Genomic DNA, 22,240 nt, shown 5'->3' with positions numbered 1-22,240 from the left:
TGACCCAACACACCTCCAGGCAGTGTAATGGCTATTTGACAAAGAAGTAGTGTGATGGAGTGCTGCATCAGATGTCATGGCCTCCACAATCTCCCAACCTCAACCCAATTGAGATGGTTTGGGATGAGTTGGACCGCAGAGGGAATGAAAAGAAGCCAACAGGTGGTCAGCATATATGGGAACTCCTTCAAGGCTGTTGGAAAAGCTTTCCAGGTTAAGCTGGTTGAGAGAATGCCAAGAGTGTGCAAAGCTGTCATCTAGGCAAAGGGTGGCTACTTTGAAGAATCTAAAATATATTTTTATTTGTTTAACTCATTTTTGGTTACTACATGATTCTATATGTGTTATTTCATAGTTTTGATGTCTTCAGTATTATTTTCAATGTAGAAAATAGTAAAAATAAAGAAAAACCCTTGAAGGGGTAGGTGTGTTCAAACTTTTGACTGATACTGTACATTACCGAAGACTAAAATATAACAAAACTGTTTGACATAGAAACACCAGATTTTCAGCTGGTTTTTGAAGTTATGTTAATTAATTTTTTTATTTTGAAAAAAATGTAATAAGGCCACTAGGTAATTTGACTGCAGGAAAGGGCTTCTGAAATGTTCTGGGAACCAAAAGTTGTGCCAACGTTCTTACAACATTATAGGAATGTCCTGTACAACCTAACTTAAACATTGTATGAATGTCATCACAACTGAGTACATTTGTGGTTTTGGATCCTATCTCTTGTAATGTACCCACACTGTTCCCACAACCTAATTAAATGTTCTGGGATCCTTTAAAGATCTCAGAAAGGCTGTTCTGTCAACATTCTTGCAACATCAAAGGAATGGTTTGTGCACCCTAATACAAACATTATCTGAATGTCAGCACAGCTGGACAGTTTTTTTGTGTTTTGGGAACACACAAAATGTTTTCTGGGAATGTTTTTGTAACCTCAGGTAAATGTGTTTTGTGATTTTTTTTTGCAGCCTAAAATAAACATTGTAGAATCATCTGCACAACTGGACATGTTTGTGTTGTTGTTGTGAACATATATTTTGTTATGTCACCCCAATGTTCTCACCAGACTGTTCCCACAACATAATGAAACATTCTGGGGACCTTTAAAGAACAGATTAAATGTTTTCTAGGAACATTCTTGCAAAATCAAGCAAATGTTTTATACAAACATTCTATAATCATCATCACGACTGGACAGTTTTTGTGTTAGGAGAACATTTGTTGCAACCTAACGAATGTTCTGGGAACTTTCACAGAACCAATTTTGGTTTGCTGGGTTTACTCCTTCGAAGAATTTGGCATGTTCACAATCGGAAAGAGCATCTCTCGACAATCTCCTACCAACACGATTAGAGCATTACCGTGATGTGTTGGCTCAACCACTCAGCCCCTTCCCTTCTTGATTTTGACACATTGTGTCATGTTTGTGTGTTTTTCTCTTATATAGTTTGGTTTCCTGTTAAGGGGGGTCAGAGATAGATCCACACCCCTGGGTGTGGAACTATAGAGTACAGAGAAGAGTACAGGCCAAGTTCCAATCAACCCAACCGGTGGATCTAGGTAGGTTGGTCCAGCCCAGGCTCCAGGCTATGTCTCCCTGGCTGTGGGACAGCTATTCCATACTGAGTTGAGAGGGACCTGCCTGGCTGGGGACTACAGGAACAGACATGGGGCTGGGACAATCCAACAAGGCTTCCGTCACCGATGACACAGAGGAGGGTGAGTAATGACCGAGCCTGTTATAAAGTGGGCAATGAGGACTATTAGACATTTCTCCTTTTGGATTTGTCTTCTCTGAGTGTACTCCAGTAGCCTCTGTATCAAAAATGAAGACGATAGATTGAACAAACAGATGAAGAAGATGCAGTACATCAATAGAAATGTAAGCATCAGTAAAGCCACGGTTCCTAACAGATTTCTTAAAGTCTCATAAGGTAGCTATGTGTTTCTGAAACGTGTGATGGTAGTTATCATTCAGGTATGCAGACATTGTGTCATAGAGATCATATAATTATTATTATTAATATAGCTATATGTGTAATATATGTAATATAATGTGTAATATAGTTCTATGTGTAATTATGCACTGTGCTGGGCTTACAGTATATACTAGCTAAGTGGAATTCAACATCTTTGAATGTGACAAATCCTCTAGATTGAATTCACTCACTTTGGCAAAACCCCAACAAGTCGACAGAGTTAAGAGTACATCAGCAATTCAAGGGCTGTCACTTGGTTCCCTTTTAATGAAAGACATGATGTTTTTCTATATATTACATAATGAATCAGCTGTCATCTGAGGGTGTTTTACATTTTGGAAGCCAATAAGTGATGATCTAAGGTTTCTACAGCTAACCTTCTTCACTCACGAGAATACAGTTACTGTAACAGCTTATAGAGCACATCAGTGGGAGTAGGCTAACGTGTTATGCAAATGTTTAGCTGTATCAAATTAATGAAGGTGACAAAGCATTAGCAAAGGATTATTTATTGGTAGGTCAGCTGTGACAGACAGAGTGAATGCTCTCCTTTTCAGAGAAAAACACACATACATGAAAGCTGACATACCTGTACCTATAGATACATGTACAGTTTAAGGCAGAAGTTTACATACACTTAGGTTGGAGTCATTTAAAACTTGTTTTTTAAACACCACACATTTTTTGTTAACAAACTATAGTTTTGGCAAGTCGGTTAGGACATCGACTTTGTGCATGACACAAGTAATTTTTCCAACAATTGTTTACAGACAGATTATTTCACTTATAATTCACTGTATGACAATTCCAGTGGGTCAGAAGTTTACATACACTAAGTTGACTGTGCCTTTAAAAACCTGTTAAGCCTCCCCCCTACTTTTTCGGAAATTCTGTTAAAAATCGCGCAACATTTTGGCGTCCTGCTACTCAGGCCAGGAATATAGTATATGCATATGATTAGTATGTGTGGATAGAAAACACTCAGACGTTTCCAAAACTGTTTAAATCACGGCTGTGACTATAACAGAACGTCTGTTTCATCGAAAAGCGCAGGAAAATCTGATCACTGGAGATGGAAAAAGTATCCATGCGCCACTCCCATGAATTGTTAAAGGTGAACCGTAATATATTAGGCCAAGCTTGCAGTACCTACAGCTACCACAGGATCTATAGAGTCTCCTCATTTGAATCTGAATTGATTCTTGGTAGATCCGCCCAAAGGGAACCGATTCTCTCCGACCACCAACCCGAGGCATTGTCTGTCTTTTTCTCCGGACATTTTTCCACACGGCAGGCTATCGAATTTACATCGCCTCCTGATGATTTTTATAGCTTATTAACGTGTAGTTATACCTAAAGTTGCATTAGAAAGGTATTTCGAAGTGTTTTGTAAAAGTTTATCGTCGAATTTTTAACTTTTAAAAATGACGTTACGTTATGAAACGCTCTTTTTTTCCGTTTTCCACACAGTCTTCATAGATCGATATCTAGGCTATATATGGACCGATTTAATCCAAAAAAAGACCCAGTATTGATTATGGGACATCAAGGTGTGCAAAGAAAGAAGATGGTCAAAGGTAATTAATGTTTTATATTTTATTGTGCGGTTTGTGTAGCGCCGACTATGCTAATTCTTTTGTTTACATCCCCTACGGGTCTTTTGGGGTGTTGCATGCTATCAGATAATAGCTTCTCATGCTTTCGGAAAAGCATTTTAAAAATCTGACACGGTGGCTAGATTCACAATGACTGTAGCTTTATTTTAATACCAAACATGTGTATTTTAATGAACGTTTGCGTTTTAACTAATACCATTAGCATATAGCGTCGCGCATGTGCATTTCTAGAGCTCTAGGTGAGACGTCTGCGTCTCAAGTAAGCTCAAGAGGTAAACAGCTTGGAAAATTCCAGAAAATGATATCATTGCTTTAGAAGCTTCTGATACACCTGTGGATGTATTTCAAGGCCTACCTTCAAACTCAGTGCCTCTTTGCTTGAAATCATGGGAAAATTAAAAGAAATCAGCCAAGACCTCAGAAAAAGGAAGCAAGGAAGAAGCCACTGCTCTAAAACAGCCATAAAAAAGCCAGACTACGGTTTTCAACTGCACATGGGGACAAAGATCGTACTTTTTAGAGAAATGTCCTCTGGTCTGATGAAACAAAAACAGAACTGTTTGGCCATGATGACCATCGTTATGTTTGGAGGAAAAAGGGGGAGGCTTGGAAGCTGAAGAACACCATCGCAACCGTGGAGCACGGGGATGGCAGCATCATGTTGTGAGGGTGCTTTGCTGCAGGAGGGACTGGTGCACTTCACAAAATAGATGGCATCATGAGGGAGGGAAATTATGTGGATATATTGAAACAACATCTCAAGACATCAGTCAGGAAGTTAAAGCTTGGTCGCAAATGGGTCTTCCAAATGGACAGTGACCTCAAGCATACTTCCAAAGTTGTGGCAAAATGGCTTAAGGACAACAAAGTCAAGCTATTGGAGTGGCCATCACAAAGCCCTGACCTCAATCCTATAGAAAATTTGTGGGCAGAATTGAAAACGCGTGCGCGAGCAAGAAGGTCTACAAACCTGACTCAGTTACACCAGCTCTGTCAGGAGGAATGGGCCAAAATTCACCCAACTTATTGTGGGAAGCTTGTGGAAGTCTACCCGAAACGTTTGACCCAAGTTAAACAATTTAAAGGCAATGCCACCAAATACTGATTGAGTGTATTTAAACTCCTGACCCACTGGGAATGTGATGACAGAAATAAAAGCTGAAATAAATCATAAATCATTCTCACTACTAGTGGTGATCCTAACTGACCAAAGACAGGGAATATTTACTAGGATTAAATGTCAGGAATTGTGAAAAACTGAGTTTAAATGTAGTTGTCTAAGGTGTATGTAAACTTCAGACTTCAACTGTATATCTGTACACTTGTACAGCATCTTTTCTAGAGTGTACACTATGGACATTGTTTGCTGTGACTCCAGCCACGTGGTATTCTTATGCCGTTGCCAGAATAATCGTCATACATTTCTTTCAACATTTGTTATTTCCTTAAATGTTAGCTTCTGCCATCGATCCCATTAGTTACTCATTTACGGACAAAGTCATCACCTCAGAAATAAAAGTCATGTGTGCCTTGGATTTGTACTTGGGAGTTCAAAATAACTGGAGTGCTCCTTGATATTGTTGTTGTGGCTTTGACATTGCAGCTGAGTGTTCAATTTTCCAATGCCCTGAATTTACTGCCTGGGCACCTGGGATTGGTGTTGGCCAGAGAAATAACAGGACAAATTACAGATAGAGAACCATAGAGAGATTTAGTACATCAACAGGACTGAGTGCTTTATAAGTCTATTAAGAATGGGATTGGGAATTAAATGTTCTTTGTTCTGTGACTTTGTTCTGTTGACAATCATGCCAAAGCTGTGACCTGTCCCCCCTCCATGTCTGCCTGTCTGTCTGTCTGTCTGTCTGTCCCCTGGGGCTTTCACTTCTCTTAATGGGCACGCCTGTCTGGTGATCATGCTTTATTCACACTCTGGCTGACTGGGACCCGTGGGTTCTGTTTCAGTCGCCACAGCAACCGCATGACTTACTCAGTCATGGCTGCGTACTAGTGTATATGAGGCTCCGCTAGAGCTTCCTGCCTCTGTGATCATCACAGAGAGGGGGAGGGGAGACAGACAGAGAGATAGAGAAAGAGCAAGTAACCGGTACCCACAGCCTCTGTCTCTGTGCACCCGCTGCTCAGCTCTCCTCGCAGTCAAACCACAGCTGTCCTTCCCTAAAACCCCATCAGAACCAGAGTTAGGCTCAGAGCCTGTAGTGAACAGTGAAACACAAGTAGCGGAGAGGGGAAGTGCCACTGATACAGGACTAACAGAGCATATCATTAACTGTCACATCCAATCCATCCACTCCGAGGGGATGTGAGGTGTCGCTACTCGGCGGGGGTACACCGGCCAGGTCACATGACCGGGGCCAGAGCGAGAGTTGGTGGCAGCTGCACGTCACCCTAGGAGATGGCAGATAGAAAGAGGGATACCCCTATGTTTCGATTGCCATGGCTGTGAAGACAGGCCACAACTGGTTCCAATTGAATATAAATGTTTTTTGAGATTAGACCGATAACTGGTGCAGGTTCGGGTTAAATTGGGCCTGGGAGCAGGGGCATCCAGCACCCCAAAAATCATCAGTACATTTAGTTATTGCTTGCCAGCAGGCATGCCAGCTAAGATAGTTAGACAAGCTAGCTACTCTAACTTCATTGATAACCTGAAATGGCTTCTTTGCAGATAGTTATGAGGTGTGAGATTGGGAACCTGTCTGGGCCAACTTCATAAAATTGCTAGTTGACAAGCAGTATTACAGAAAAAAACAACAACATATTTAACAAAAAAATGCTCCATTAAAACTATATATATATATATATATATATATACAGTATATTTTAAAACAGGATACATCTGAGCACATACCCCTGTGCCCCCAATGGGCATAACACTTTTGACTGGGAGTGTAGTCCCACTTACCCCGGCCAAAATGACTTCACATTTAGATCCTTTTCCATTTGAGATAATAACACTGCCTCACATAAGTTAAAAAGGACACTGAATGTCAATTGTTTCTAGTGCCATTTAGTGTTTTCTCGTGCATGCTCTACGTAATACAACAAGATTGTGATTGTATGAAATTGTATGCTGTTTGCCTGCGAATATGAAAATAAAGAGATGCTCCTCTTCTTTCCACAGTCAATTTTGACCACTTCCAGATCCTAAGGGCTATCGGGAAAGGAAGTTTCGGGAAGGTAAGTCTGTTTTGGTAAATTGCTGAGTCCAACCTCCACTTGAAATAATCGGTTCTTAATTGTCTTGAGGAGCCACAGATGCAGGAGATGCAGTAGAACAGTACTTTCACATTCTATCAAATAACTTTCTTACAGCTTGTGTTTACATTTAAGTAAAACCACAATGCAATGTTCAGCAAGAAACCCATTCAGTAAACTCAGTTGATAGCAGGATGTATGCAGAGCTAGTGTCTGTTTCTCTCTAGGTGTGCATTGTGCAGAAGAAGGACACAAAGAAAATGTATGCCATGAAGTATATGAACAAACTGAAGTGTGTGGAACGGAACGAGGTCCGCAATGTTTTCAAGGAGATGCAGATCATGCGGAACCTCGAGCATCCTTTCCTTGTCAACTTCTGGTAAGGCTCATTCTGTGTGTGTGTGTGTGTGTGTGTGTGTGTGCGTGTGTGCGTGTGTGTGTGGGGGGGAGCATTCGTTAAAGAAAGAAAAGAACAAGAAAGAAAGAAACAACAGCAACTGTTAGGAACAAGGGCTTTGAATACAGTGAAAAAGCATCTGTAGCGAGAGGACTCTCACCTTGAAAGTGGCAGAAGCTTGAATGCCCTCTCCAATCTAACATTTATGTTTGCTCAGCCAAGGCTTTGAAGTATAGAATGGAGGAGGACAAACACCACAAAAAAAGTGGAACAAAATCTCAGCCTTTTTGTCTTTGAAAATCCTGTGGGTAGTTACTTGTGAAGGATTATGGAAGTACAGTACCAGTCAAAAGTGTGGACACACCTACTCATTCAAGGATTTTTCTTTCTTTTGACTATTTTCTATATTGTAGAATAATAGTGACGACATCAAAACTATGAAATAACACAAATGGAATCATGTAGCAACCAAAGAAGTGTTTAACAAATCAAAATAGGTTATATATTTGAGATTCTTCAAAGTAGCCAACCTTTGCCTTGATGACAGCTTTGCACACTTTTGGCATTCTCTCAACCAGCTTCATGAGGTAGTATTTCAATTAACATGGGCCTTCACAATCACCCGACCCCAACCCAATTGAGATGGTTTGGGATGATTTGGACCACAGAGTGAATGAAAAACAGCCAACAAGTGCTCAGCATATGTGGGAACTTCTTCAAGATGGTTGGAAAAGCATTCCTCAAGAATCTTTGCTGAGAGAATGCCAAGAGTGTGCAAAGCTGTCATCAATGCAAATGGGTGGTTACTTTGAAAAATCAAAAAAATATTTTGATTTGTTTAACACTTTTTTGGTTACTACGTGGTCTTTTTTTCATAGTTTTGATGTCTTCACTATTATTCTACAATGTAGAAAATAGTCAAATGAAGAAAAACCCTTGAATGAGTAGGTGTGTCCAAACTTTTGACTGGTACTGTAAGTACATTGTAAAGACATACTGAACTTAGTCAGAGAGAGAGAGAGAGAGAGAGAGAGACACACACACACATACACACACACTAGGCATCTGACCCAGAGCCCGACTCAGCTGCACATCACTCACTCTACCAAGGCAAGCATGTATTTTTACTATTGATGATGCAGAGTGCCTACTCAGAGACAGACAGGGCCTTTATGGAAACTGGCTGGTCTGGGCGTCATCCTGAGCTGTTGCTGTCAGTGAAAATGGATGGAGCGGAGACAATGATGGAAGGGATTTTATTGAAGGTGAATTTTCTATCTCACTCCACATCCTGTGGCGAGCATCACAAGGCAGAAATTGCTTTACTGAATCGACAATGAAGAAGAACAAGGACTTGAAGTTAATGAAGTGCATGGACAAGAATGTTCATTGGCATCAGTGAGGTAGGGAAGTGTCTCATGTCTTTCATTCAACATGCTTATTTTGTAATGGTCTCAATGCGTCAAAAACAGTTCTTCACTATTTGTCCTTTATTTAACCAGGAAGGTTACCTGCATAGAGTAAACACGCATATTAGTCTTATTGCCATACAGTCTGCAATACCTTGTGTACCGAACGACCCAGGGAGTGATCCACAATCCCCAAAATGCACACGGGGGCCACTCTACATAACGTCACTGTTCACTCAGTGTCTTGGTTTATTCAAACATCACGTTATGTTACAGGACACTAGTATGCCCTTCTTCTGTCAGGTCAGTTAGTGGAAGGTCACAGTGCTGGGATGGTCTCGCTGAGGGGGAGGCAGCTCAGTGGACTGCAGATGAAGCGCGTTAAGGCAGAAGACAGTAGGGTGACCTTGATGCCTCATACTGTAGTTTGTGCCTCCTCAGCCGGGGCTGCTGGGATGGGGCGTAATTTCTCCCCACGGTCGACAGCAGCTGAAGGAGTATTAGCCTCTGGCTGAAGGGAGCTGTCAGTCAACCGGGGGACCGGAATCAATGTAACACCATCACATTGGGGGACTCATCCAGGTCTGTTCTGCAGAGGCAGGCTTAAATCAGCTACTTCTGAGATGGCCTCAGTTCTCTCTCTAAGTGTGTGTGTGTGTGTGTGTGTGTGTGTGTGTGTGTGTGTGTGTGTGTGTGTGTGTGTGTGTGTGTGTGTGTGTGTGTGTGTGTGTGTGTGTGTGTGTGTGTGTGTGTGTGTGTGTGTGTGTGTGTGTGTGTGTGTGTGTGTGTGTGTGTGTGTGTGTGTGTGTGTGTGTGTGTGTGTGTGTGTGTGTGTGTGTGTGTGTGTGTGTGTGTGTGTGTGTGTGTGTGTGTGTGTGTGTGTGTGTGTGTGTGTGTGTGTGTGTGCGTGCGTGTGCGTGCGTGCGTGCGTGCGTGCGTGCGTGCGTGCGTGCGTGCGTGCGTGCGTGCGTGCGTGCGTGTGTGTGTGTGTCAGTGATTGCTTTTTGTAGGCTACCTGATTGTGAAAGTTGTTCCAGTATTTCTATCAGCACTGTGTTGACTTTGTCAATTAAATTGAGCTGAACTATAAGCTATTCATTAGACTTCTTGTTATTGATTCAAGGCGTGTTTGTTCTGTCTAAATATGCAAACTCCAACGTAAACCAGAGAGTAATGGCCTTGGAACATTTAATTGATGTGGAGGCAATTACAGATACAACATGGGAGTCAATTAAACATACATTATAGTAAATGTGCTAGAATATACATTATGTTGTGCATTATAGGCCACTTTGCGAAACTAATATCTGGACTTACAGTGCCTTCAGAAAATATTCATACCCCTTGACTTATTCCACATTTTGTTGTTATAGCCTGAATTCAAAATTGTTTGTTTTTTCTCACCCATCTACGTCCAATACCCCGCAATGACAAAGTGAAAACCTGTTTCTATATTTTATAGAAAATGAAATACAGAAATGTATTTTTTACATAAGTATTCACACCCCCAGGTAAATTCTTTGTGGAAGCACCTTTGGCAGCAATTACAGCTGTGAGTCTTTCTGGGTAAGTTTCTAAGAGCTTTCCACACCAGGATTGTGCAAAATGTTCCCATTACTCTTTTCAAAATTCTTCAAGCCCTGTCAAATTGGTTGTTGATCATTGCTAGACAACCATTTTCAGGTCTTGCCATAGATTTTCAAGTAGATTTAAGTCTAATCTGTAACTCGGCCACTCAGAAACATTCACTTTCTTCTTGGTAAGCAATTCCTGCTGAAAGGTGATGTCATCTCCCAGTGTCTGGTGGAAAGCAGAATGAAACAGATTTTTATCGAGGAATTTGCCTGTGCTTAGCCCCATTCTGTTTCTTTTTTTATCCTGAAAAACTCCCCAGTCCTTAACGATTACAAGCATACCCATAACATGATGCAGCCACCACTATGCTTGAAAATATGGAGAGTGGTACTCACTAATGTGTTGTATTGGATTTGCCTCAAACATAACGCTCCGTATTAAGGACAAAAATGTAATTTCTTTGCCTCAACTTTTGTTGTATTACTTTAGTGCCTTGTTGCAAACAGGATGCATGTTTTAGAATATTTGTATTCTGCACAGGCTTCGTTCTTTTCATTCTGTCAATTAGGTTAGTATTGTGGAGTAACTACAATGTTGTTGATTCATCCTCAGTTTTCTCCTATCACAGCCATTAATTCAACTCTGTAACTGTTTTAAGGTCCCCATTGGCCTCATGTTGAAATCCCTGAAATTCATCATGCTCAAAGGGATATGCATGGTCTCATTTTTTTTTACCCTTTTACTGTACCAGTAGGGGACCTTATTTGTGAAGCATTGGAAAACATCCCTGGTCTTTGTGGTTAAATCTGTTTGAAATTCACTGCTCAACTGAGGGACCTTACAGATAATTATATGCCTGTGGTACAGAGATGAGGTAGTTATTAAAAAGAATGTTAAACAATATTACTGCACACAGAGGGAGTCCATGCAACTTATAATGTGACTTGTTAAGCACATTTATTCTCCTGAACTTATTTAGGCTTGCCATAACAATTTGTTTAAAACAATTATGAAAAACAGAATTCCACTTAGACATTATGGGATATTGTGTTCAGGCCAGTGACAAACAATTTCAATTTAATTAATTTAATTCCAGGCTGCAACACAATAAAATATGGAAAAGGTCAAGGGGTGTGAATATTTTTCAGGAAAAACATCAATTGGAACCCTTTGGTCCAAAGTCCATTACTTTTCTTTGCACGGGATTCCACCTCTCAAGTTGCTTACTGTGAGATATGCTGGTTCTAAATTGGCCTGAATGGTGTTTTCAAACTGCATGTGCGGTAGAACAAACTGACCTGGGTGGGAGACTCCATGCCAAGAAAACTAATCAGAATCCCAGGCTTGTTGAAAATAATGAACAGGTGGCAGTTTATGCCACCCTGACAACCTGCTGGGGATGCTAAATGGCTCTTTCTCTCTCTCTTGCTCTCTAGATAAGTTTGCACTGCCTCATATGTGGCTCATTAGGACAGTATAGTCTTAGTTCTACAGTAAGCTGTGGTGATTGTTTATTGTAATTTATTGAGGCCAAGATGGCAGATGACCATTGCAGCTAAGTATTCATACATATTCAAAGACACTTGAGTTCTGTAGCGTGCATGGTGTGAGAGTAGGGACAGAATTGCTGAAGGCCGCCATAGGCGGATGTGGTAGATTGAGATGCAGCCCATCTCTAGCTTAAACTGACAGATTTTGATGGGATTTTTTCATTATGTTACTTAGATTGTTGCACAGGTGCGTCAATTGACTCTAGTTTTTTTTTCAGTATCTGTGACCAACAGATGCATACAGTACCTGTATTCCGAGTCATGTGCAATCCATAGATTAGGGCCTAATTTAATTGATTTAAATTGACACATTTCCTTATATGAACTGTAACTCAGTAAAATCTTTGAAGTTGTTGCATGTTTCATTTATATTTTTGTTCGGTGTAGGAATAAAGTGACGATGTAACATGATAGATAATAAACAGTAGCAGCAGCATACAGTATGTGATGAGTAAAAAAAAAGGATAACTTCAGATAGTCCGGGTAGCTTTTTGGTTAGCTATTTAACCAACTTTTTAGCAGTCTTACGGCTTCGAGGTTTAGTAAATTGTTTTACTATGACTTCGGCAGTATTTGGACTGTACGAACCAAGTCTTGGAACATTTTAAAGGCCCGCATGTTTTGGCATCGGAGATACATTTTTGCCATTGTCAAGCTCCTGCATTCTCAAAATGTTGTCATTGGGCAGAGAGATTTCCTGTTGTTGCAGCTTTAAAGCTATTATCCTGCAATTCTACCAGAGAGAAAGTTTAAAGCTTAAATTGCAGTGCATTTCTGTAAAAAAAAAAATCATCATTTTTGGGGAGCGCAATTGTTTTGAATTGAACAATATGTAATTGGTAGAGTACTGTGGATACCAATATCCCTATGAGCCTCCCAGGCCCATGTTGCCCAGGGTTAAGAACATAAATTCTAGATTATTACATTTGGTGTTTCTCAAAATGCATACTACCGTGCTCCGAGCACACATATTGGAGCACAGGAGGGTCAGCCTCTGAGTCCAAATCCAAGTATGCGAAACGGAGTACGGAGGGCACTTCTCGATTGCGTACTCCATTTGTAAATATTTTGAAGCATGCATCGATGCAAGCTTCAATGGAAAGTATGCAAAGAAATATGACGTAACCAATTACGAGCAATGCAAAAGTTCTTGAAATCAATGGCTGCCATTATTTGAGCTGAAGCGAGAGAAAATACACTCCGACTTCGGAATGAAATGTTGCCTATACATCTCATATGTTGCCGGACTAAAATATTTTATCTTGATACATTAATAAATACATGCTGTGTTAGTTTTGGCATGTTTACTTGCCTACGTACCCTAGATTGCAAGCCCATAATATGTCAATAGGGCTAACTGACTAGTTATTACTGTTAGCTAGCCAGATAGCCACGAAGAATTGACATCTATTTTGCATACAATTCGTTTTAGTTCACTTTGCCTGTTAAACTGTCTGGTTAGCTAGATTATTACGATTCACATATCTAGCTGATAGGTATGAAATTAAACGTTTGCTTTGTGTACATTTTGTTTCGTCTATTGTTGCCGTTGACCTGGCTGGAAGAAAGTTCAGTGAATGGGAGGTGAAGCGTGTGGTAATATAGTAGGGGGAGTGCTTCTCAAATGTAAGGTTTTATGCATTCTCAACACTCTCATCCTCACAAGAACGTACTCGAAAGAACATTGTCAGAGACTACCCTCGGAACATGAGAGTGTGGAGCACGGTTGTTTGCATATTGAGAAACACCCATTGTATTGTATTACACCCTCTAAACATATTTCCCTCACCGCCGCATAAGATTCTATAATGGTTAGGTTTCACCAACTTCCCACTTCAGTAGAGTGTGCTGTGGGAACAAGAATAATAAACCACCAGTGAAACATAAGAATCAGATTTTCTACTAGATTAAGCTCTCTCCAGTAGGCTACGGACTCTTCGTGCACTATCGATTCCCGGTAGGAACTGCTATCCCCCCTTCTCCAGGCCACTCCAGCTAAATCAACACGTTCCTTCATGAATATTCCGACTGGCTTTAGGAGGGGAAGCTGGCTGGATCATGCCACTACATTACAGAAAAATAACTAACATTACTTTTCTCCCCCATAAGTGCCCACAATGTAAAGGAAAATAAACGGATATTTCTCCTGCAGGAAACAAGGCAAATTCATGTCCCTCTCCCTATGTAAGTGCTAGTGACAGCTCCCAGACGCTCTCACCTCGGCAGACTCCGCTGAGCCAGGAGTATTTTTCCAACATCAGAAGGAGCTCTGTAGAGAGAAATAGAGAGCACTGCCCTGCAGAGCACAGCACTACTGAGATGCTTAGATTCTCTTAGATCTGACTGGCAAGCTCTTCTCAACACATCTAACTCACCAGACAAGGTTTTAGTCCTCAGAATGTGTGGCAATCACTTCTTTGGTTCCATTATAAACTAGGTTTCCATCCAATTGGTGACAGATTTTCATGCGAATATTCTAGAATCTGCACAAAGAAAATATGCATGTGTTCCCACCAGTGGTGTTTCCACCAAATGGACTTGTTGCGATAAAAATCAGTGTGACAACATAATGCACACAAAATGTACCTTTTCGCTTAAGTTTTCATGTACTGAATACAAATCTAAAGTTCAATGTGTTCCCAACGCATTTTCAACTCTACCGACAGTTTTGTCACAAAATCTGTTGCATTAAATAGAAAATGTGCCTACTCTGGTTTTGGCACGTTCGCTCTAGCTAAGTAGCCAACAGCTCGAGGATACAGTGCATGTAGGCTGTGCGGGTAGGATAGTCTACATGATGAGATTATTATGGATCAGAGCAGAATATTTCTATTTTTTCAATGGCACTCAAGCATCAATGATCATGTCACCAGAAAAGGACCCTCGATATTTATTGGAAAGGAGCGTCAAGATCACTGTGCACATTCACCACCTTGTGAAGTTCATCATGATTTATTTGATCTGTATCCTAATAAACTGAATGCTTTCCCGAGTCATAGTGGGAGGACCACACACCATATAATTGTATTACTCCAAGTTTACTTCAATATGATGGTTATTATATCAATATTTGCCCATATAAGGCTTTTCCAGTTTCCACTGCCATTTCTCGCATACTTAATTAGTTACAGGCGCACAAATATCATATCCCAAAGACACGCTGACCTCTCATCATTATTCACGATTAATTCAGTATTATTCGTAGTCGTGGTAGCATCCACATTCATGTAGAAGTGTTTAGAAACATTATATTCTTATTTACAATAAAAAATGACTCAAATGACACAATACATTATTTACCATTCATTTCTATTTTACACAAATAATCTGGAACACAAACAGCAAATGGATCCAACAAATGTGTAAAGTCACAAGCTTGATGTAATAATTGCATGCTATGCATATTGGACCAAATACTTCACTTTTTACTGCATTGGGCTCATTTATGCTCGAACAGCGATATTCTTGGTAGTTTTTAACAAATCTACTCTGAAACGAAAGTATATACTGTATCTCACACAAGTGGTAATGGGCTTAAAAAAAAGAAGACACCTGTACCATGTCAGATATATACTGAACAAAAATATAAATGCAACATGTAAAGTGTTGGTCCCATGTTTCATGTGCTGAAATAAAAGATCTGATAAATTTTCCATATGTACAAATATATGATTTATCTCAAATATTGTGCACAAATTTGTTTACGACCCTGTTAGAGAGTGTTTCTCCTTTGCCAAGATAATCCATTCACCTGACAGGTGTGGCAACCGTAATTTTGTCGTAAAAAAATGTATTATCTTTATTAATGATGAAATGATGACATATTATTAACATTTCACCCATGAGTCTAAAGAGGGCACTTTTGGTCATTGACTGCAGGAAATGGCTACTGCACATATAAGTTCATTTGCGCCAGTACTTTTGGTCCCCTAAAAACAGGGGAACAATGTACAAAAAGTACTGTAATTTCTAAACAGTTCAATTTCTCGTTTCTTTTTTCAGACTTTTGTCCAACACTTTAAACTAGTCCACTCTTACCTACAGTCACCCATGAGAAGACTGTCAGTGAGCGTATACAGTACAGCATCTGATGTTAATGTGATAGTTACATGTGTTTGATCTCAGGTGCTTTGACTTCCCTCAGTGGCTCTGTCAAACTATCCCCCAGCTCCCCAACATGTCAGACTGTCTCTTCAGAGGTACTTTAACATCTCACAACTGATTTCTTGACGTTTTAAAGGGGAAATCTACAGTTCAAACAATAACACAGCGGACACCCCACCACTGTTTCGGTGAACAGCTGAGTAATGGGGCTAGAGAAATGTAACCACTCTCAAATTTATAGACAGACCTATGGTGCAAGGACTGACTATCCATATTCATAGATTTAATCATGTTTTGAGGCTATACAGGATTTGTTTACAATAACAAGTAAAACAAGCTTATTTTTAGGGTTCTCATGGAGTGTGACAGTTGAACTAAGCTCATGAGGCATTTATAATTTATATTCTTCAAGAATCAATGGCCATATACCATGCATTTTAGCAATCGCAGATTGCCGCTTTAAAGACTGCAGAGCTGCAGAGGCTCCCAGGAGTGAGTTCCTCTCCTCCTTAACTTTGGGTTTACAATTTCCTTCAGCCCTTCTCGTGACGGAACACTGGGAAACTTTGGTGACATCATGACACCATCGTCTGTGGGCCTAAGTTATCATCCTCTGTCTGTCTGTGTGATTTATGGGGCGCAGGATGCTCCCGGCCATTCAGGAGCATCATACACTGGTTAGTGGGCGGCGCCATCTCTTCTCTACTTTTTTCCAAAAAATACTGTATGTTTATTAGAAAAGGCAGCCATTAATCTGTTCTGTTTTGCAGATGTCCCTCATACTCTTTGCCGAATTTACAACCCTGCGTTCCCCATGAGACACTGAGGCTTTGCAGGCTCACCGCAGAGCCTTTTTAAAATCTATGCATCTTAGAGGAGAAATACCCTACAGCAATGAACCTTTTAGGAGAAATACCCTATAGCAGTGAACCTTTTAGGAGAAATATCCTATAGCAGTGAACCTTTTAGGAGAAATACCCTATAGCGGTGAACCTTTTAGGAGAAATACCCTATAGCAGTGAACCTTTTAGGAGAAATACCCTATAGCAGTGAACCTTTTAGGAGAAATACCCTATAGCAGTGAACCTTTTAGGAGAAATACCCTATAGCAGTGAACCTTTTAGGAGAAATACCCTATAGCAGTGAACCTTAAGGCATTGTCCCCTGAGGGAATGATGTTAGACAGCCACTCTGCAGCTCTGTAACATCTATTCAGTAGGTAGTGTTCACTCTCTGTGTTATGCTTTCACTGTGTTGTACTTACAGTGAGATCTCACCAAACACCAGTTAAGCTCTATTCTGCAATGACTATGACAGACCATAGACCAACAAGCCATTCTACCTGAGCTGCTGAGAGGACAAAGTGGTGAGTTTTCCCTGATGGAAGCAAGCCCCCCTCCATCCTACACTTAGGGTTGGCAAGCTTCCCTCCATCCTACACTCTCTGGCCCTGAAGTCATTGACATGATGTCCTCCTACTGCAGCAAGCCCCCCTCCATCCTACACTCTCTGGCCATGAAGTCATTGACATGATGTCCTCCTACTGCAGCAAGCCCCCTCCATCCTACACTCCTAGCCCTGAAGTCCATGATACTGCAGCAAGCCCCCTCCATCCCTGGCCATGAAGTCATTGACATGACTGCAGCAAGCCCCCCTCCATCCTACACTCTCTGGCCCTGAAGTCATTGACATGATGTCCTCCTACTGCAGAAAGCCCCCTCCATCCCCTCCTGGCCCATCCATGATGTCCTCCTCTGGCCACTCTCTGGAAGTCATTGACATGATGTCCTCCTACTGCAGCAAGCCCCCTCCATCCTACACTCTCTGGCCCTGAAGTCATTGACATGATGTCCTCCTACTGCAGCAAGCCCCCTCCATCCTACACTCTCTGGCCATGAAGTCATTGACATGATGTCCTCCTACTGCAGCAAGCCCCCTCCATCCTACACTCTCTGGCCCTGAAGTCATTGACATGATGTCCTCCTACTGCAGCAAGCCCCCTCCATCCTACACTCTCTGGCCATGAAGTCATTGACATGATGTCCTCCTACTGCAGCAAGCCCCCTCCATCCTACACTCTCTGGCCATGAAGTCATTGACATGATGTCCTCCTACTGCAGCAAGCCCCCCTCCATCCTTAGTTGAATGCCAGCCAATGATTGGTATTATTCACGGAGGAAGTAAAGGCATGTGTAACAGTATAACTTTAGACCGTCACCTCGCCCATACCCGGGCGCGAACCAGGGACCCTCTGCACACATCAACAACAGTCACCCACGAAGAATCGTTACCCATCGCTCCACAAAAGCCGGGGCCCTTGCAGAGCAAGGGGAACTACTACTTCAAGGTCTCAGAGCAAGTGACGTCACCGATTGAAACGCTATTTAGCGCGCACCACCGCTAACTAAGCTAGCCATTTCACATCGGTTACACATGGAAGCACTAATAAACCTTTCACTTCCATTGACAGGTGACAAGATAGTGTATGAATGGATCGCTGACGTAAATGACTACACTGAACTTCGAACAAGTAGATAAGAAACTTCTGTGGAACCTAACAGAATGTTCAGAATGAAAGTGTAAAGTTGCCTTTGATCTGTGTTGATTATCTTGGAGATTCACTCTAGGCTAGTCAAGCAAGGAAGGTCTTGAGTGAAATAATTTTCACACAAATTATTTTACAGTGCCAAGTACAGATCACAGTGGGAATTCAGTCACGTGAAATCAATGGGGAGTAGGGGAACAGGCAAGGTCTGATGTGGCAGGCCTGCTGTGGCACTCCGCTGCATGATTGCTAGATGGATGGAGTCCTTGTTAGATGGATGTGCTCTGTCATACCACACCTGACATAAAGCTTCTTCTTTCGATGGAACAGTTCTATCAGTGTTTTTGAGTGGTGTTTCCATCACTAGCCACTAATGAATAGCCTTTTCTGGGAATTAGTTTGGGCTTAGAATAACTAGCGACATCTCTGGCTTGGCTTAGTCATTGTGAGAGCTCACCGACACCGTACGTGTCATAAGGGGATATTCTGCTGGCTGTTGCATCATGTAGTCGTGAAGATTGCAGCGCTGTCTTTTAGCCTTGATAATTTAACCCTCCACTTTCATTACATGCCTCACACTAAATTTTAATCGAACTTGTTCACATGTTGGATATTGGCGAACCAATGTAATTGCTTTGAATAGATGTTGGTGTGTTGGTTTCTTCTATTTTGTGTTATTTATAAAAAATGTTTTACCTTTTATTAACCAGGCAAGTCAGTTAAGAACAATTTCTTATTTTCAATGACAACCCAAGAACAGTGGGTAAACTGCCTTGTTCAGGGGCAGAATGACAGAATTGTACCTTGTCAGCTCAGGGATTCGATCTTTCAACCTTATAGTTATAAGTCCTACGCTCTAACCACTAGGCTACCTGTCGCCCCGAGGCAAGTTGCATAAGAGTCACATTACAGCAATTTGGTTTCTGACTCCCAATACAATATAATAATATCAAACCTTGTAAGCTGTTAGGATATGTAAGAAATGTAAGAAATATGGGACGTCATAGGCTGATATTCTTCTTCTTCTTCCTTTTTTCTCTTCCTCCTTTTCTTCTCCCTCCTCCTCCTCCTCCTCATCTTCCTTCTCCATCTCCACAACCCCGTCCTCCTCATCTTCCTCTTCTGCCTCCTCTTCCTCCACTTCTTTCACACCCTCCTCCTCCCTCCCTCTCCTCCTCCTCCTCCTCATCTTCCTTCTCCATCTCCACAACCCCGTCCTCCACATCTTCCTCTTCTGCCTCCTCTTCCTCCACTTCTTTCACACCCTCCTCCTCCCTCCCTCTCCTCCTCCTCCTCCTCATCTTCCTTCTCCATCTACACAACCCCGTCCTCCACATCTTCCTCTTCTGCCTCCTCTTCCTCCACTTCTTTCACACCCTCCTCCTCCCTCCCTCTCCTCCTCCTCCTCCTCATCTTCCTTCTCCATCTCCACAACCCCGTCCTCCACATCTTCCTCCTCTACCTCCTCTTTCACCTCTTCGTCCTCCTCCTCCTCCACATCTTCCTCTTCTGCCTCCTCTTCCTCCACTTCTTTCACACCCTCCTCCTCCCTCCCTCTCCTCCTCCTCCTCCTCCTCCTCTTCCTTCTCCATTTCCACAAGCCCGTCCTCCACATCTTCCTCCTCTACCTCCTCTTTCACCTCTTCGTCCTCCTCCTCCTCCACATCTTCCTCTTCCGCCTCCTCTTCCTCCACCTCTTCTTTCACACCCTCCTCCTCCTCCTCCCTCTCCTCCTCCTCCCTCTCCTCCTCCTCCCTCTCCTCTCCTGTAGGTACTCGTTCCAGGATGAGGAGGACATGTTCATGGTAGTGGATCTGTTGCTGGGAGGAGACCTGCGCTACCACCTCCAGCAGAACGTTCACTTCTCGGAGAGCACTGTCAAGCTGTACGTCTGTGAGAACGCCCTGGCGCTGGGCTACCTCCGCAGCAAACGCATCATCCACAGGTGAGTGGGAGAGACACCTTCATCATCATCATCCACATCGTCATCCCCAGAGAAGTTATTTTTTTTACAACCAAATATTTTCTTTTTTTTTTTACAACCAAACCTCTATGTAAATGACATGTTATAGAAGGGTCCAGACAATTTTTTATGAGATTTCACATTTTAAAGAAACAGCCCAAAGAGCAAATCACTTCCTCATCCTCATTGTGTAGTATGAGGGCCCCAAAAAAACACGAACAAAGGCTCCAAAAACACACATATGCGATCTTTTAGAAACGGCAAAGCTCTCGGTATAGTGATGCAGGTCTTCAGATGTTGTACACATGCAATTGTGTTATTCCAAACTTTATCCACAATGTTACATTCCCTTTTGCTCAACACGAGACGTTTCCCCTATGCAGCTGTTAGATTTTCTGTGTAGCCTGCTGCTACAGGTAACTGTTGTCGTAGCGCATGTGGAATCAGATTATATCAAAAAGGGTCAATCAGAGCCATAGAAACAGGATTTTATTGAGCTCATCAACACCCTGAAAGGCTCTGGCCCCGTGCCGTCGCTGGGTCGCAGCTGCGAAAAGTTCAGCAGGCTCATAGCACTTCATATCTGGTTTAAAGACAGCTGCCACTCATAACTTGCAGTTGCAGGCTCTTTCTGATGGCTGATATTGATATAGTTGATATGCCTATAAGGTTGCATAGAACTCCCCCTTTTGGTCTACTCTACTCTATAGAGGAAAGACTGCAACCAATGTCAATATTAGGAACTCTCAGAGTAACCAATGATGGAATGTTATTAACTGACTTGCATGGGCATTGGTTGCTATCGTGCATCAACCCAAGCCCTCTATGTGATTTGAAAACCAGAGTGGGTATTACATTGTACATTTAAACGAATAACACTGGGTGAGCAGACCACAGTGGACTTCTCTTTTGAGCTAACAATAGCACTTCATATCTGGTTTAAAGACAGCTGCCACTCATAACTTGCATTGACTATTCGGACACTTTTTGTAAACAAAGATGCTCTAAAGAGATGATGGACTCCACCCAAGCCATCTAGGATCCTGGACCCTCTCGTCACATTTCAAGGCTGCGTTAAGATTTTTACAGTCCAAGACTGTCCAAGCACCGCTCAGGTAATACCTCCCATCCTTTCTAAGCATTACTGTCGTTCTGTTGTCTATACTGCCAGGGGTCAGTTGTAATATTGTACTCATTCAATTGAACTCCACTCTTAGATCTGCTATTGTTAGCTCAAAAGAGAAGCATTTGTCGTCGACTTGACCTGCAACAGATTTCCACAACAAATTTCCATGTTGCTACAAGCCTTATTATAACGCCAAAATGAAACATTTGTTCACAAAAAATATTGTTCTCACGTCTTAATGTTATTTAACACTGTAACATAAAGGAATGAGTGAGTTTGGCTGGATTTTCCCTTTAATAATTATTAACCCATTTCCTTCATAAATGTACAACTTTGATATTATTTATCTGAGAAATGTATTTTGAATGTAAACCAGTCAGAGTTTAGGCCTGGGCATAGCACTATCACAGCAACCACTTTAGTTGTTAATGATCTTGTCAATTCCTTAGACACTAAAATGACATGTGCTGCTTTGTTTGAGAACCTGTCAAAAGCTTTTGATACTGTTGATCATGCTATTTTATTGAATAAGTTGTCCACGATAGGCCTGAGCTCTGATGCCTGTTCGTGGTTTCATGATTATCTTAGTGACAGAACTCGGGTCATCGTGATTGATGAGGTTAAGTCCGAATTTCTTGAAGTCGAGTGCCTTCAGACAGTATTCAGATCTCTTGACTTTTTCCACATTTTGTTACATTATAACCTTCTACTAAAATTGATTAAATTGTTTTTTCCCCCCTCACCAGTC

At 41.7% G+C, this 22,240-nt stretch overlaps 1 protein-coding gene across 1 annotated transcript in view; it reads left to right on the top strand.

The window, feature by feature from the left end:
* The first annotated feature begins 1,463 nt into the window (after positions 1 to 1,463).
* LOC112258108 (serine/threonine-protein kinase 32A-like) overlaps positions 1,464 to 22,240 on the top strand; it is a 59,943-nt gene continuing 39,166 nt past the window's right edge. Inside the window, exons 1-4 of the mRNA XM_042327056.1 lie at positions 1,464 to 1,728; positions 6,750 to 6,805; positions 7,051 to 7,202; positions 20,175 to 20,348. Of these exons, the coding sequence (XP_042182990.1) occupies positions 1,677 to 1,728; positions 6,750 to 6,805; positions 7,051 to 7,202; positions 20,175 to 20,348 (434 nt within the window). The 5' untranslated portion in view covers positions 1,464 to 1,676. The remainder of the gene's footprint in view (positions 1,729 to 6,749; positions 6,806 to 7,050; positions 7,203 to 20,174; positions 20,349 to 22,240) is intronic.

This window comes from Oncorhynchus tshawytscha, linkage group LG09, assembly GCF_018296145.1.
Source record: "Oncorhynchus tshawytscha isolate Ot180627B linkage group LG09, Otsh_v2.0, whole genome shotgun sequence".
Classification (NCBI taxonomy): Eukaryota; Metazoa; Chordata; class Actinopteri; order Salmoniformes; family Salmonidae; genus Oncorhynchus; species Oncorhynchus tshawytscha.
Note: the sequence above shows the minus strand (reverse complement) of the source record. Positions and strands in the feature narration are given on the sequence as shown.